This window comes from Patella vulgata, chromosome 8, assembly GCF_932274485.2.
Source record: "Patella vulgata chromosome 8, xgPatVulg1.2, whole genome shotgun sequence".
In the NCBI taxonomy this organism is placed as follows: Eukaryota; Metazoa; Mollusca; class Gastropoda; family Patellidae; genus Patella; species Patella vulgata.
The window spans coordinates 23,731,752-23,749,745 of record NC_065886.2 but is presented as its reverse complement, the minus strand read 5'-3'; the positions used below and the strand labels follow the sequence as shown (position 1 = coordinate 23,749,745).

The following is a 17,994-nucleotide window of genomic DNA, read 5'->3' as shown; positions in this document are numbered from 1 at the left end:
TTGTGTTATGATATATATCTCTTAATACATACCTACAAAACTGCATGGCACTACATGCAGTTCTTATATTAAGTGTGTTTCCAACCAAATTACCGGTCTCATATATAGATAGCCCCCCCCCCCCCACACACACACACACACACACACCACACACCCACCCACACACACAACAATCACACTAGTCATATGTTTGGGTTACTGCACTAGAATTTGAAAAGATTTATAACACTGGTATTTTAGCTAAAATTCTCTAATTGACAAAGACATTAGAGTTATTTCTTGATACTCAAGGAAGTCATTCTGTTCAACAAGAGGGTGTGTTGTGATTTGACTAGGTGCCCGTTGCCCCGTACCCTATTTTTGTTAACAAAAACGCAAGCCTAGGTCTATTAGTGCATATCCGTGTAAGGGTGGTAATCAAATTCAAGGAGAAATGACTCGTCTAAATCAGTCAATAGTTTTCTTCAATGTCAATTCTTTTGGGCCAACAAATTTGTACGTACCTTATCTCTAGGATCATTGTACCTTTCTAGTAAGACCGTTTCCAAACAACGACGTGGTGATTAAAAACACTTATATGGATATACTGCTTCTGAATAAATTAACATGCTACGTTTCGATACACATACAGGTATCGTTATCAAGCAAATGCAAAATTTGCCTCATAGCATATACTGTATGGCGTATGCCCGTCTTCATTTGCCCAGTCTGTGCAGAACAGTAGGACGTTAAACCCCCATTCCATTTCATTTCATAATGGATGACCTCATGGGCCGAAATTGCTTTAGGCATACACTTGATTTAGTTATAGTTCATTACACAGAGTATTACTCCAAAACGATACCAAATCAAGTATGGCATATTTCTAGATAGGAATTGATATTGTCAAATTGGCTGATCTATTTTGCGACAAAGTTTCGGCCATCAACATTTTTATTGAAATATACGTTATAACAAAGAAAAAAATATATCTAGGTCCTGTTGGTTTTGCTATAATACAAAAATATCGACTTCATCTAGCACTTAAGAAGTCTGTTTCGTAACATCAAACTAAATCCACCTAATGCTAGACTAAAATAATTAAAGTTTAAAAAATACCTTGTATTTTATTGCCTCCCTTGGCCTTTTAAATATTCGAGAAACCGTTACATTAAGTAAAATAGTGATATAAGTTGAACTATAGACATGGGTGAGATTATATTCAAATTTCACATTTGAAAAATAGAGAAAGCAGATTTCACACCGATGAAACGTTTTCGGTGTTAACCATCTTGGAAAAAAGTCTGGCACCCTCAGCACCACCTCAGGCGATGAAGTAAGCAGGACAATGTTCACGGCAATACAGGTAACACCTCTACCAATTATTTTTAGACAATTGAGACTATCATTATTCTAATAATGTCGTAGACGCCATTGTTTATTACTACCTGGGACAGGAAACCCAGCACGCGCCGTTGCAGTTTCTGACTCTTATATAATGTCCTGGCTCGGCCGGAACAATCACGTTCCCAGCACGTCAGGTTACGCCACCATATCTGGAAGTTTCTAACAGGAATAAAATCCAAAAATGATTCAATTACTTGCAGGATTTGCATAAGATGAATTTAAAATTTGTCAACATTTGGAGTACATGTACATATGTATTAGTAATGACAATCGACAAGAAATCATATAGAAATGTCAGAAATCCAAAAGGTAAACGTGCTTTACACATTAAATGACTGATATATTACCCAAGAAAGAATAGGTGCGTTTTCAAGTCCTTCTTGGGTTCTAATATTTTGAGGTAATCTGTTTCAGGGCTTGAATGTAAAATGATTACCAAATTAACAAACCGTGCTACTAACAAAATGGGCTAATGAAGAAGGGCATACGCCATACAGTGTGCAATGAGTGATATTCTTCCCGGATAGCGGTGTGCATGTAAAATATCCCTTGGCAGTTGGAAAATTTTCCCGTATAGCCCGCTACAAGACGAATGCCTGCTTCTTCATTAGCCTAGTTTGTGTAGAAATGCAGGACGTTACACCCCATTTCATTTCAACAATATTTCTACTGTAAATTTTCAATGATTCAAGACGATTATTTCTCCCCTTTAAACTTGGTTTTTGGCCATAAACATCTGCAGAACAAGCACCATATTTTTAATATCGCATACTCCAAGAATTCAGAAATTGTCAAGACACTTGCTCCCAGAAAGATCCCCATCTGGCCACCTAGGGTAGCTGAAATAAATAAAAGATAGACAAATATTTTTGATTTTATCTAGTAAACCCTCTAAAATGATTTTTGACTGATAATACAATGAGATACAAATCTTGCGATTCCGAATTCCGAATTAACAACATCAGATGATGACGATACCACGTGAGACATGTCACCAAGTCTCTCAAAAACGAAATTTCCTGATGCAGATATGGGGTATAAAGTGTGGAAGAGGGCACGAGTACCAGATGTCCGGTTATTGTCGCGAAACGGGTCATTCATTTCCAGTAGTCAGGATCCACAAGAGACCCTTTAAGGTCTTTAACGATCACTTGTGTCGACGCGTGAAAACAAAACGCCTCGACAAGAATGAACAATTGTTTGGCAATATCTAAGCTTTCCGCATCCATATAGATTCAGCACGCAGTACTGACACTGCTCGTCGGCATAGACTGTCTGTCAGACGGCCCTACGTTGGACCATTCTGATTCAACGCCATTACATACATTTCCATATGATATGCTCTAGAACACACAGCATATATCTCCATGGACGTCTTGAACCAAACCGACGTTGTAATGCTCGAATGTCCAACTCTCTCTTCTGGTATTTCGCCAATCGAGCATCTGTGCGGCAATATCGTACGTCGCTTCTGTTTAGGTCCCTTGCTACAAAAACCTCCGTCAACTTCAAGCATCATTGCAACGAGAGTGGAGAACGTTACTGAGTTGTGATTATTACCCCCAGTGTCTATGTGTCATTGAAAAAAAAGATATATCGGGCTTCCGCGGGTTTATTTTCTTAGTTCTGTCAATGTCCAGCATACATTTGAAAAGTAAAGAAATATACCATAGTTTAATATAAAGACTGTTGCTTTAACGTAATTAAGCACATGTTAGTATCAAAGGACCTCTTATGTAGAATGGTCTGGCTTGTCGGGACAGATAACAACGCGATCATTACTATATTTTTGTCTATAAGCGAGATGATTATGATGTGAAACCAACCAAAACTAATTTACAAATAATCAATTTGAATTACGAGAAAATTTGTTTGCTATAAGAAACTAAACATTTGAACTCCGCTAATTAATAGGAGATATCAGGGAATATAAAAGACCAAAATTAGTCTTGGCGAGGAAGTGTCATTTCAATTCATAGGAGAAACAAGATGCAACGTTTTCCATCAGTAGCTGATGCTCGGCTCGAGCGATACATTTTATCTTTGAGTTGGATGTAGACTTATAAAAACGGATATAAGGAAATCTTTGTGTTGCTGAAATACATACGATTGGGTAGCCGTATTTAAAGTAAATAACTTGAAGTAACAGGGATAGTGTAACACGTCGGATGTGGTAAACTTTGGTGGGTTCGCTTTTTATATTCGTCCGAATATGCTACAATCTTCATAAAAACCAGTTTTCTTTTAATTGATGGTGCTATTTTGTTAATTTGATGCAGTATTTAATAATGAAATTATTATGGATGCTAGTAAAATGGAGATCAACTATCTTGATTTATTATTTCATCCGGGTAACACAGCTAGTATAATAATATATCAAACTTTTATAAGCTGATACCTTCACGTTTAATGTTTATTAAATTACTTGCCGACAATATTATCTAAATTATACACTGGAACCTGGCTTGATTCAGTTTCTACCAAATTCTCGTAGAAGATTCTTACTTCAGCATAATTCTTTCTGTATACAAAAGTAAATAAATATTGGTTTAGAACATGACCATTTATATATAATGTTTTACCATGTTAGAATCATTTATTATACAGCGTTTTCAAATTATGGCTTGTTAAAGGAGTGGGCTCAGATTTCAGAAGGCCATTAGGCCAGAAAAATAAAGGATGAACAAGACTTATATCTCTAGTGATTGGACTGGTGATTCAGAAACAATAAAGATAAACACAATGGAAAGTTAGGTGAAATTTAGTGATTTTCAGTACCTTAAACCTGAACTTACCTTAAATCGGAATTATTAAAAGCCCTTTCTATAAAATATTTCATAACTTCTGATGGGTAATAAGCTGTCGAAAGTTGTACTTCATAGCTGGTAGATTCACATGGTGTAGGGCAGTTGCACAATTTGTTACGTATTTGGTTGAAACGATCTGAATAGAGAACATATTAAAATATAATACCACAGGTTCAATATCAACATCAGTATCAAAACATTCAAAATGTGAACATATTAAGATATAATACCATTGTCCCAAATGTTAACACATTACAATATAATACCATAGGTCCAAATAATAATATAGGTCCAATAGAAACACAACATTGAGGTTATGAATGATGTTGTTGTGTCCTTTTCTTTGTTTACTTACAGCTAAATATGTTAGCGTTGTTTTTGCCAAATGTAACAGAGCGTACGTATGGGTGTCAAGCTCTATATGTATGTAGTATAACATTGCTTGATGAAACTAATAGGTTCTAATTTTCTTACCCTTTTCTTTATTATAACACACAAATAATTCTCTTAAGCTACACAGTGTATCATTACCTGAAACAAAACAAAGAGCAAATCATATTTCATGACACAAAATTTTTAATTACATGTATGTTATTTGGTAGATATATGCCCAATTCTAGTTCAACGAAAGCAAGCTTGAGCTCGACATAACCAAATATAACCAATAATAACTTTCAGGCATTTGTGACGCTGTCAAACTGGAATAGGTGATAAAACAAAACATGCTGTAACAACAATTTTCCAATGTGTAGTGTCAGATTTTCTGACAAGGCAAACATGCCAGTTCTCCAGCTTTGAGATATCGTGTGCTTTTCACGTTGACGCCAGGCCCGTTGCCCCCCCTGAAAAAATGTTTCCCCCCCCCCCCCTAAATGTTTTTTACCGACCATAGCTCTAAAATCCTTACTGTAGACTGTGCTAGGTGTGCCCTCCCACCCCTAAAACCTTCACTGTCCCTCCGCAGCCAACAAGCTGGCTACGGACCTGGTTGACGCAATGGATGAAATTGGAGCAATAAAACGGGTTTCTGTAACAACCTGACTAACAAAGGATATTTTACCCAGACACTGGGTAACAAGCTAGTTCGTTACTTGCGAATAACGAACTACGAACCACAAGCTAACTTCACGTCACTAGTTATTTATCGGCGTAGTGACAAAACCAGCAAATACACTATGGTGGCTCAGTGGGTAGGGCACTAACTCACTAACCATGGGTTCCTGGTTTCGATCCCAGTTTTGGCGTAGGATGGAGGGCCTGGTAAAGAAAAAGCTTGTTATATAGTCTTGAATATAGGACGAAAACCCGTGGTCCACGGATGCACTTGTTGGCGGATACGCACAAGAATCCTTTACAATTGCAGCGTTGTCAGAAATGCCGTTGTCTGTAGAAAATGTTCGTCACATATTATCCCGCGGTCTGTGAAAAGTAGGGCGTTAAACCACATTTCTTGTCATTTGATTTTACCGTAATCAGTGTAGTCGACACAATGACATCTTTCTAGCAGATATTTCAGTCGACACTCTTTCTGGCAAGACGTAACGTCGTATTTGTCTGAATACTTCAAAGTGTGGTTGTAACTAGGGGCCTTGGTATCAAGACAGGTTATGGTGCCAAATGCTTTAAATGGACTTGGTAAATGTCGATACTGTAAATATAAAGGAAGATGTTATAAACAGTTAACAAAGAAATGTAGAGAATATATTTCCCCCCCCCCCCCAAACTCTTCAGTCTACGTACCTCTACAATACCTTCGTCTGCTATTTTCTAGAAGCATTGATACGATAGGATAGGCCTACGTTATTTGTTAAAACTATGAATTCACACCTAATCAAAAGAAATATTATGTTCCTGCCTTTGTGTTAAAATATTAAAAAGCTGTAACTTCTCCTATGTTGTTCATTCCTGTTTAAAGTAATAAAGAAAGATAGTCATGCAAAGCATAGAAATACGATCACACAGTGTCTATGTCTCTAAAGATAGCAGTGATCCCAAGGAAAACTTTAATATAAATTTTTTATGCCTTCTTGAAATCTGATATCTATTGTGTTCACAAGCTTTTTCGGACTCAAACAGAAAATCCTGGAATGCAGCAAATGGACAATGTTCATGTTCTCTGATACCTTGCTTCACACCAAATTTGAAAATCAATAGCTTTTATTCTTTGGAAAAAATCCATGAAACAACATAGACTTTAGCAGGTTTAGGGATAACATAATGCTCAAAATCGGTAGGGCTTGTCCTCTCTTCACCTCTATTGTTTCAGACCAAAAACGCCAAATAGAGTTCATCATGACGCTTATGCTTCACACATAATTGGAAAATAAGCTGTTAAAAACTGAAGACTATAAGCGTTCACATGCCAATACGGATCGAAGTATAGGATGATAACTACATACAAGCAAAAAGGTGGTCGTATAATAACTGAATGTGAAAGGAGGCTTTTGGCTGAAGATGTTCTTTTAGTTCATTGAATGGAATCAGACCGAAGGAGAAAAAGCTGCTCTTATATATATTTATCAGTATTCAGGCCTTTACATACCTTGATCTTTTTAACACTAGCATAGGTTGTGAATCCGGGTGACACCAAAAAACCTTTGTTAATGAAATCTGGTTCTTCATCTGGGTCATGAAGCACAACCTGAAAAGACCCAAATGTTGCACATGCCCGTCTTCATTAGCCCAGTCGAGCCAGAACAGTAGGACATTTCATTTATTATATCAAAGAACATAGTTTAATTGACAAATGGACAACGATGATATAAAGTTTATAAGAAAGAATAATAATTTTGTTTTAGTTGCGAATAATGAAACACGTTATGTCTCGTTCTTCGTTATTCAAAATTTGAATCCCGAATAACGAAACACGATTTAACTTCCCGCTACCCCATTGCCCCATTCGTGAAGATTTGAGTAAAATCACTGAAATCTGTAGAAATTGTACAATATCAACAATCAAGTAGGTCAGATTCCTTAACTCTGAAAATACTTTCACAAAATATTAAGTACATGCGTATACCAGGAACCGAACATGGTGTCATCGCAGCCATCTTGGAATTATGATGTAAAAATTGTCCTTCCGTCCCGTCGTCCCAAACGAGAACAGCATCACAAGAACAGTAGCACTTGCTACAAGTTCCTGGTCCAAAAATCGATAGGAACAATCTGTAAACTATTACTTAATATTTAAGAAAACATGATCAAAGTCTAGACGAAAAACGAATCGACGGGGAGACGACAATATATATATACATTTAAATAAAATTTCTTTAATTGTATTTTCTACTTAATCTTTTAGAATGTATTATATCCTTTTACGGTAAGCACCCTTTTAATTTATATATACATGTATATACATTAATTGTATACTTAGGCCTACATATTAATATTAGGGCATTAACAATATAATTTGAGCGGGAGAACAAGGCGTACCAGTAAGTACAACAATCATATAAATCAGGGCAATGACTTACGAGAAAAAGTTGCAGTATTTACATCAGTACTCATAACATAATATAGATCGACTAATTCACGTAGCACGAAGCCGATTGCAACCCTTATATTATTAGTCGATTGCAACCGTTATTTGCCGATTTCAACACTTATTGCAGAAAGCATACTGAAATAGATGAAAGTTACTTGCCTTAAATCCAGCCCCAATCTGTAAACTGGGGATATAATTTTTTTGGTCTACGAAGAGATACAAACGTAGTCCCAACTGACTCCCCGTCAGTGTTGTTGAAGGCTTATCTTTTGATTTGGCTGTGAAACATAAACCAGCGTCTGTAATTTTAGCTACGAAAACTTTTGAACATGGGATTTCCATGCCTTCGAAGAAACAGTACTGAATCATATTTTGCAGCGAAAATGCTACCTGTTGATAAAACTCTCTTGTTGGGGGTACATTAGCAAAGTCGTATTTTGGTGCAGAAAAGTTGATGGGTGATAATAAAGAGCCAAGTGCCGACATGGCTATCAATATGTTGTTCATCTCGTTTGTCTTTGGTAAGTGTGAAGCGTTGAAAGGAGATATGTTACATATTGTAACTTGTGGATAATCAATTTTATCTACAACGGATATTTTTAGTGAATTAGTGTAGGGGTATTTATAGTAATCAATGGCCAGGCTGCTGGTGACAAAAAGTAGTGCTGACATCATACCAAAAACACCTATCAACCATATTATCCTGTAAATAAATAAAACAGCGTGTGAAAGTATACTGACAAAACAATCAATCATCCCTTTATATTACTGATACTACGGGATATTAAACAATAGGCCACGGTGAATTAAACCAGTTCATTCCCCGAGTTCAAAATGCTCGTGTTATGTTCCTGAAGATGTATCGATGCTAATCTAGCTACACGCTTATCTTCGAACCCGTCTAATAGTTGAGACTTTTCAGATGTAAAATAGTTATCCAATATGTGTGGTAGTTATCCTCAACAACTTAACAGCCTTCCGTAAAATCAAATCCAAATTTGTATAAACGTTTGTTTAGGATTCTATTCACATATAGGAGAGAGCGAAATGAGGTTTAACTTCCACTGGACACTACCTAGGCCATTTCGGGACGAACATATGGTTCAATTTTATTTCAATAATTCGCTTGCACGTAGGGGTCTTTAGCAGCGAAAGGAAACCAACGTGGTGTGACAGACGGCCCTACTCCTTGTCAAGTAAAAGCCGGGAATCGAAACCACGCCATTTGACTCAATGACCGCCAACAACACCGACTAATATGTAAACAATGACTAATCACATACCTTGTATCACAGTCAACCTTATTTATAACAATAAAGGGTGATATAAAAAAAATGATGAAGAATATCTACATTAGATTTTTATACGTCCACATTTTCATGTAGACGTATATTGTCGTCGACCCTGTCCGTCCGGACGACCGTCCACAATTTGTTTGTGGACACTCTACAAGTCACAATTTGTATCCGATTTTGACGAAACTTGAACTATAGGCCTATCTCCCAAAGATCTCAGTTACTTTCGATATTGGCATGTATCGGACGTTAACTTCATGGATTATGAACCCTAATTGTAAGAAATATCACGTTTTTAGCTTTTGGACACTGTAGAGGTCACAATTTTGATCCGATTTTGATGAAACTTGAAATATCTTGTTTCGGATCTTTACTTCCTGAATTGTACGAAAATTAATGTTTTTAGCTTTTGGACCCTCTAGAAGTCACTATTTTTACAAAATATATATCTTTATATCCCAAATATCTAAGTCCATTTGGATATTTGCGCATTTCAGATCATAACTACCTGGATTATAGCCCATGATTATACGAAAAACCGCTTTTTTTAGCTTCTTCTCTATCCATCTCTTGCAAAATCAGGGCGTTTCCTGACTGGCAGCCGCTGGTTAAAAGATTTGTGAAATCTGTCTTCAAGAGATTTATAAGAGTGGAAGACTTCACGATATTAAAACAGAGGAATTCGAACAGTGGCAGATTAATCGTCCCCGTACGCAAAATAGAGAGAAAATCGCACTATTATTATTATCATCATTCCTTAATAGAATGAATTGTTTTCTTAAATAGGATCAATAACGAATTATATCTCTAGGATCGTTTATACCATGATTTTATTGTTATGTTGATATTGAGACACAACGACCGGTTAATGAAGAATTTATGAACTGATAGATAACCACTGTAAATTCGGATTGAAATGTACGCCTTACATTGCGATTAAATGACATTTACGAATTCTTTGACACACATCCAATAATTCAGCACTGGCAGGACCGGATTAAGACCTATTGTGGCCTTGATCACTTAAAAGAGTTTGTTGCCCCTATGTAATTCAAACTATAAACAATAAAATACCATAAACAACGACCAAGCACGTGATTAGAGTTCACCAGTAAAGTTGTACACGTCAAAAATAATTGCGACAAATAGGTAACAGTATGAAAAGACGAGAACAATGAAAATATATAAAATTTGACATGTAACAAAGCAGATATTCTGTGGTGCCGCTATTACCATGATGTCTAGGGACATGCTTATTTGGCTTAATGGTTAATCCAGCACTGAGCACTGGCAATATACCCTTGAGCTAAAGATCAACTTTGTCGAACAAAGGTCCGTTATTGCATTCAAAGATAACTTTTTCGATTAAAGGTCAGCATATTTCACAGATCTTCTATTTCAATCTAACAGATGAAGTAGTTGATCCGTGATCGTCGATAATGTTTGATCGAAGAGTTTGACTTTGCCCTGTGACTGAAGTGTAGTCAAAATGCTGATATGTAGTCTGTGACGTAAACGTTTGATTGAAATTGAAGACTTTGTGTCGAGAACGCCGACCTCATATCGATATTTGAACTTGGTTCGCCAAATTTTTGTCACTTGCATCGTTATGAAATGCGTCACTCCCATAGACTTTTTACAATTTTCCATAAGTGACATAATTTCGGAACAAATATAGCATTATAAAATTATGTTATTTGAGGCCAGGGGTAAAGAACAGGATATTAAATTGTTAAATATTTGTACAAACATTCATTGTTCTTCATACAGATTTATGTCATAATACAGTGAGTATTTTTAATTAATATCAGGTTGATACAAAAAAAAACAATAATATTTTTGACCCTTTTCGGAACACCTCTGTAGTTTTTCTATTTTCATATATTTTATATAGAATTAGTGCAGGATTATACTTTTGTAAATTTTCATGTATCTTAAAATGAAAGTAAATCATTTACCTTCTGAGCATATGGTGGTTATCTTCAAAGGCGTGTTTAATCCCATGTAGCGAAGTCGATTGCGCAAAATCCGACCAGGTACATCCATCATCGTTTTCCTTTCGCGAACACCTTTCCCTGCTTTCCTCTGGCAGCTGATTTGACGATTTCACGTGGATCTTGGGCATGTTCTTCTTCATAAAAATCACCGAACTGAACGTCCAAGTTACAACAAAGCAGAGTAGACTACAAACCGTTTCCAGATTTTATTTAACCTATTCATGGATATAAAATACACACGATACTATTCCATGGAATACAATTCCTTAGTTTATATCAAGCAAGGATATACTTCTCTGATCTTCATTAAACAATGATGAAATATAATTTATTTCATATTTGCTATTTCTTCACTGCTTGATAAAACTAAAGATTCCTAACCGTGCTTGATAAGTACAAGGGGAATCCTATCATAAGATTGCTACATACATAAATATATGTATATATTTATTCTCAATCCTCAATTTTCCCGAAACACCGTTCAGTAATAAACAGTCCGATTCGATAACTAAATGTTATTGGAACAGAGTATGAATACAAGTGATGCCATTCTTACCCGAATTCATGTAAAACAATTAACAAGAGAAACTGATTAAATTGTGCTCATAGAATCAACTGTATGTTTACGTATCGTTTATTAAAGCAGGGTATATCAAGGCTATAGAGTTTTGTCATTAATGTTTCAGATATTTTAAAGAAAAAGTAAATCAATGTCAACTAAAACCCACAATAACACCCATCAAACGAGTGATTGGAAAACTACCTAATACCGTTTGACTAATTGATAACGAGTAAACCAAAGTATTGTTTATGTATCTCTTGGGATGCTATGTATTAATTGCAGTCGTAAAATGTTTATTGATATTAATAATGGCATACATTTTAGATGCGATCGATAATCGGGTTATCTAGTATTGTGAAAATAAATCACAACATCAAAAAAGTAAAAGTTGAACAATTAATGCATACGATTCTAGGGAACCCCGTGGGGCTAAAACGGTGTCGCGGTCTGATCGAGTGAATTGGTATCAATTATGTGTACTTCTGTGTTTTTGTTAGTTTGCATATAGAACCAAGAATTGCTTTATCGTTTTGCTTTACTGTTGATTTCACTTTATTGTGTAAATCCCAACTATTTATAGTTATAATTAAGTATAAATTTAATTTGCACATGGGTAAATTTCCTATATAAATGTGCCAGTCAGCGATTAAGAAAATCTCAGTGTTGGCAGTAATTTGCACTTCCGATCTAATGTGCAACACCTCCAAAGCAATTAAAACTGCACATATCTAATGAATGCACTCAGTTATGTCAGGAACTGAAACGTCCAACACACCGCCATTCAGATTATATGAGCAGTCCTTTCCCTACAAGGCTGAAACCAATATCCCCGATGCGTTGATTAACACGGTCCCTGTCTAAAGAGGTTCATGGTCTTAATTTAACAAGTTATTGGCTTGTTATCTGGTTCCTTGAAAACTTTAATTCAAAGAGCATATCTGACAGTTTCTCTGGAATGCTTGTCAATGCAGAGGCTATCAGATGTATTCACCTCACACCTCGTGGAGACCACATGTTATGATGGTGGGATGGTCTGCGGGGCTACAGAAAAGAAACTCCTTCAATGCCACATCCAAAACCAGACGACATCACCAAAAATTGAAAATAAAAGAGTAGCCGCCGGTACATATAGCAAGGCCACTAAGAGTCTAAAATGGACGTTTATCTACCTACTGATCCTTACGCCTTTAACTCAACGATATTTACTAAACCATGGTAAAACAAAAAAGATGAGAGAGAAAAGGGAACTCGCAGCACATCATAAACTATCGTTAAACTTAGTTTAACTTCTTCATTTTTGCTACCATTATTATCAAGTCAACGAGTGGGCTGCACAGCAACATAATAAAAGTTATAGTACAATAACGGTCGGGAGAATAAAATAATCCTGACGACAAATCCATATAGTCTTTATCATTTTAGCCTGACGACAAATCCATATAGTCTTTATCATTTTAGCCTGAGAAAAATATAAAATGGATTCTTATCGTACCCACTGAAAACAAACTAGGTTATTTCAGTACTAACATAAATTCAGTAATTCGCTTTCACATAAACGTTGGAACCCTCGACAAGTCAACCTTGTCTGCGATATCACCTCGGTGGAAGCGGACGTAAAATACAACTAACTCATCATCAACAAGTCAACCACCCAACCCTTATTCAGTTTTATAAACTAGATGCTAAATACATCATTATTTTTAAACATCGGATACATTAATAGACTTTATGTTTAATCTCTACTGCACCACATCTTTTATTAAATAAGTATGTAAATTTTCCCTTTCATTAATCAATAGCGTTCAATGCATTGTTAAATGCGCCGGGCATCTAGTATGTTTTTGCATAATAGAAAAGATGTATTTTATCGCAAGTCCTCATTCATTTATCTATGTATAATGTTGATTTAGAGTCATGTTTTAATGGAATTATTATCGAAATCTCGTTCTCTTCTGTTGATCCTCCATTAAAATTATTATACATCTGCAGAAGTTGTTAAGATTTTTCTGTTATATTGCACATGCATTCACCATTAAATGAAATATAATAGGCAACACGTTTATGATACCTGATTAAATTGATGTCTTGCTAATGGGAGTGATAAAATTTCAATCGTCATTGTCAAATTAAAATGCTATAACAACACTTTAAGAACAATGGTCTCCTATCTCATTAAAATCTGACGTGTTCAGTGAATTAAGTGAATTTTAAAACCCATTTGTAAGAGTGGATCTGGTCGGTTTAGCGTTATTGTGTATCATAAAATTGTGTTACTTTCAGAACAAGCTTGTTATAGACAGTAGGTGCTAATAATAAAAGTGTTTCACCTCGGTTCCACACGAACAAAACACCTAATTATGGGTACTAAAAACCCCGCAATCTGCTGGAAATTACTTCCGGTAAAATGAAATCCATTGAGCAATTGAATGTTACAACGCATACAAAAAACTACATCTTAAAAACTTTGTATCATCAACATGCCATAGCTAGCAAAGAGGATTAGAGCACTGTGAAATCAGATGTTGAAAAAAAAACTTTCAACACTATTACGACAATTATGTTTTATGTCTGAAAAACACGAGTCCCAGCGCAGCTTGGAGCTTGACCGTTCATCTTCTACTCCCCAATAAGATCGCTTGAAATTATGTTTTGAACTGATTTTACACTAAATTCTACCCTATATGTCTTATTTGTAGAATTAAATAATACTTACATATTGTGCCTTTCTATACAGACTGTGATTAGCTTCCATTATAAGGCTATGATCATTTCTTTTCATAGTATATCGAATTTAGTTGAAAATTTTCGTTTTAAATACGGAATGTGGTTATTAAAATCTATCAAACTTTATCCACCAACATCAGCTTTCGTTGTTTTAGTTCAAAGGATGGTATGTGTCGTTATGTGTTCAAAATTACAAGCACATAAGTTGCTGCTTCAAGATAGATATTTGTCAAATGGATTATATTTTACTGGAGGCGATTTTAAACATATGGATAAGTGTTTTGATAACCATAATTAGTGTTTTATTCTTGCAAAATCCTATTGTATAAGAATGGCTCTGACAGTAAGTTACAATGCATTGGAAAAAATCCAATAAATAGATAAATGAAACGACATTGTAATATAAATGTCGAAGAAACACAAACGAAAAGAAAGGAATGAAAACTCAATACTATAATACACATTATTGTGTTGGAAAATCGTTAGGTGTTTGTTATACCTGTAACTCTTCACGACAAAATAATCAATTGGTCAATTCAAGGAAAGTATTAAGCTTCGCGATCACCTCCAAGTGGTATGTACTTAAAGCCAGTGTTTACACTTTCCGCCATTTTTTAAATGGAGACATCGTCACTTAATCTTCCCAAACGGAAGTGACGTCAAAATGACCAAATGTTTATTAAATACGTTTATTCCTCTACTGTAATGATAATTTTGTTTTATATGTAATCCAGTTAGCTTTTTTAAAAAGTGCTTTAATTTTAAATCCTATTTAGAATTTGTCACACAAGTTTCATAACCAAAACAATCGCTGCGGATGTATTCACGTTTCCTTTTTTTCAGAATAAATTCGAGTAAGCCAACAATACACTTACAATAATAGACTTCCGATTAAAACAACAAAACGGACGTGAAATGAACGTAAACATGAAAGAAATATAACTAATAAATAATGTCGGTGTTTACGAAACGTGCAATAATCGTACAAGTCATCGATATTAGTGTTATAATACAGGGTGCTGTTTCTCGAAATCTTAACTAAAGATAAAATCGAAATTTTAGTAGATACTTCAATTTTGATTGGCTAAGCACTAAAATCAATCTAATATTATCCAATCAAATTACTAAAATTTGGATTTTATATTAGTAAAAATTTCGTGAAACAGGACCCAGACTGCTTTGGCACCAAATGGCCTATTTGCATTATTTGATACTTTATTCATAAGCAAGGCTAATTTGAAAATTTCAGACAGCCCAACCACAACTTAAGTAGCTCTCTGTGATTATCTTATCGTATACAAAACATTCATATGGTTACCTTAAATGCGATTTTAGAAAATCGAAACATATTTAGTTTATTGGCTTCGGGTTAGTCACCGTGTTACATAGATTACTGGCTTCTGGTACGATTCGGGTTTTCCTTGGTTTGGATTTAGTTTTATAAGTTCTGACTTATTAGGGATATTTTTAAGGAATCTGAAGCACTGGGGCATAGGGGGTCCGGGGAGGTTGTCTATCAAATAAACCTCTCCCCCCATAAAATTTGAATTTTGGTATGAACTTTCACGATTCAAATGAAGGTTATTGGGAATGAAAATAGTTTAGTTTTCTGTTGTTTTATTTTTTAAAAAAAACTTGGTGTTTTGATTTCGAGTTTACCGATATTTTCTAAATGTTCCTTTTCTTTTTTATTTCGCTCACGTTCATTGTTGGTTTTATCGAAGAGTGATAGTTGTTTAATTCTCCCAAAATAGTCCCAAATAATTATGACCAGACGATAAATATGTCATCCAGGAAACGTCGATAGATCATCGGTTTTAGAGAACATACAAGAAGATGTTCTCGCTCCCATTCATTCTGCGAGGAAAATATTCGCATACATTGGAGCCAGTTTTTCCCATGGCTTTTCCCGATCGATGTTTAGAGATACACCCTTTCCTTAAAGTTACAATTTCATATTTTCTAAGAAAGTCAAAACATAATTATTTCTATGTCTATTGCTCAATAGGTTGTCAACCCACTATTATACGATCATAGGTTATCTTTCTCACACTTAAAAATCTTCACACCGGAAATAATAACACAATTACCTCCCTTGTTTTTCTATTCCCCCCATGGAATAGCTATCTTCAAACGTTTGAATTTGAAGTTGAAAATGATATTTTTGCCAGTTTCTCAACTGGCAATAGTGGATTATAGCATTAATAGGATTTTTCTTTAACAAGGTAGGACTGTTTATAGATACCATCTATTTTAAGGCTTTATTTTAATACATTTTAAAAATATAAGTCCAGTGATATCTGAGTCGGGAGATGACGGCACAGGGGTCTTGCTCGAAAGCTTCAAGATAAAAGGATCATTATTCATGTTAGTGTAGATATGAATTGAAATTGGGATTGAGGAACGGACTACGTGTTCATAAACACGGTAACGTGTACTGGAGTTGTCTGAGATGATCGATTGACCCGGATTTTTTTTCATTTAGACAGGGTATGTTTGTGGCCAGTTGAGCAGGTCTGTTATCTATAAAGGCATGAAATTTTTTTTACGGTTTTCTGCTTTATTTATTTATTTATTTCAATTTGGTATTTCTGTCGTTTATATCTCCGCTTAGTTAAAAAAACAACGTATGTGCATTATTTTACAAGCTCAAACTTGCATTAGTCTTTACGTCAGTTATCACCTCCTGTTTTGTGACAAGGGCTAGGCTTGAGCTGGGGTTTTGCTGCTTTTCGAATGTATAATGCATAACGGTGGAGGGAGAGTTAAGGGAGGGGGGGGGGGGGTACAGGGGGTCAAGTTCACCCGTTGTTAGTTTACCCTTGGTGTTACCGTTTATTGAATTTCGGTCGGAACTAGAATCATCATAAACCAATATATGCAACATAAGGAGCGGGTTTTCTGTGGTTGACAATTTCTTACCCGGTGTTTCTCTTCTGTCCCTGGGTGGCAATACTCTTTTACAGCGAGGCGAGGTCGCTATCTGCATTTCCATATATTACAAAGCGGCCCGCTATCTGCATATCTATATATATTCATGGGTCGACGTTGATGATAAATTACGGGATAAGAGACATGGCCGGGTGGGCGAAGTTCAAAGAACTTATCTCATGTGATGCTAGACAGATATTTACCAAATGATTTTATTGAACCAAAGTTTCCGGATTGATAAATTTTGGTTGGTGTTGTTTCTGTAACCAAGATACTATATTTTGTAAGGTTACTCGCAGTGAGATGACAGAGCAGCGTCGATACCTGCTACCTGGATTGACAAATTGCAAGAAATACCACGCATTGGCTGACCATGAGCTTGTTTTCAATAATGCCAACCTGATGCTTTCATAGTAGGGCCATCATTGCGATTGATTCCTTCTGACGATGATTTGTTTGTCTCTTGGGGCGTTCCCTGTATTTATGGAGACTTAGGGTTTATTTCTTTTCGGGCCATATTGTCGGACGTTTTTTCATGTTGCTAAAGCATATCGTCATGCGTCGTTACCATCTATTTTCCTGCTTAGGACGCATGCCCCAATGGGAACACATGTCGTCCTGGACCAAACGTCAGTTTGTAGTGCCTGTCTACTTGTGTCGGCGGCTGTCCTGATCGACAAATCTTATGTCGGACGTTTGTCCTGTTGACATTTCGCCATTCCACGAGAAGTTATCCTTGCGGTAGGGTATACCCCTTTTCTGGTTTTCAGGAGTCCAGTATCTGTTTCCTCAATAACAATCCCGGTTA

At 35.8% G+C, this 17,994-nt stretch overlaps 1 protein-coding gene across 1 annotated transcript; it reads right to left on the bottom strand.

The window, feature by feature from the left end:
- Positions 1–3,807: 3,807 nt before the first annotated feature.
- Positions 3,808–6,864, bottom strand: LOC126830305 (acid-sensing ion channel 4; the record flags this gene model as incomplete). Its single annotated transcript, XM_050560676.2, has 5 exons — positions 3,808–3,907; positions 4,182–4,329; positions 4,668–4,724; positions 5,661–5,841; positions 6,736–6,864. Coding segments are annotated over 5 exons (615 nt in total), but the record flags the coding sequence as incomplete, so codon positions are not given.
- Positions 6,865–17,994: the final 11,130 nt, after the last annotated feature.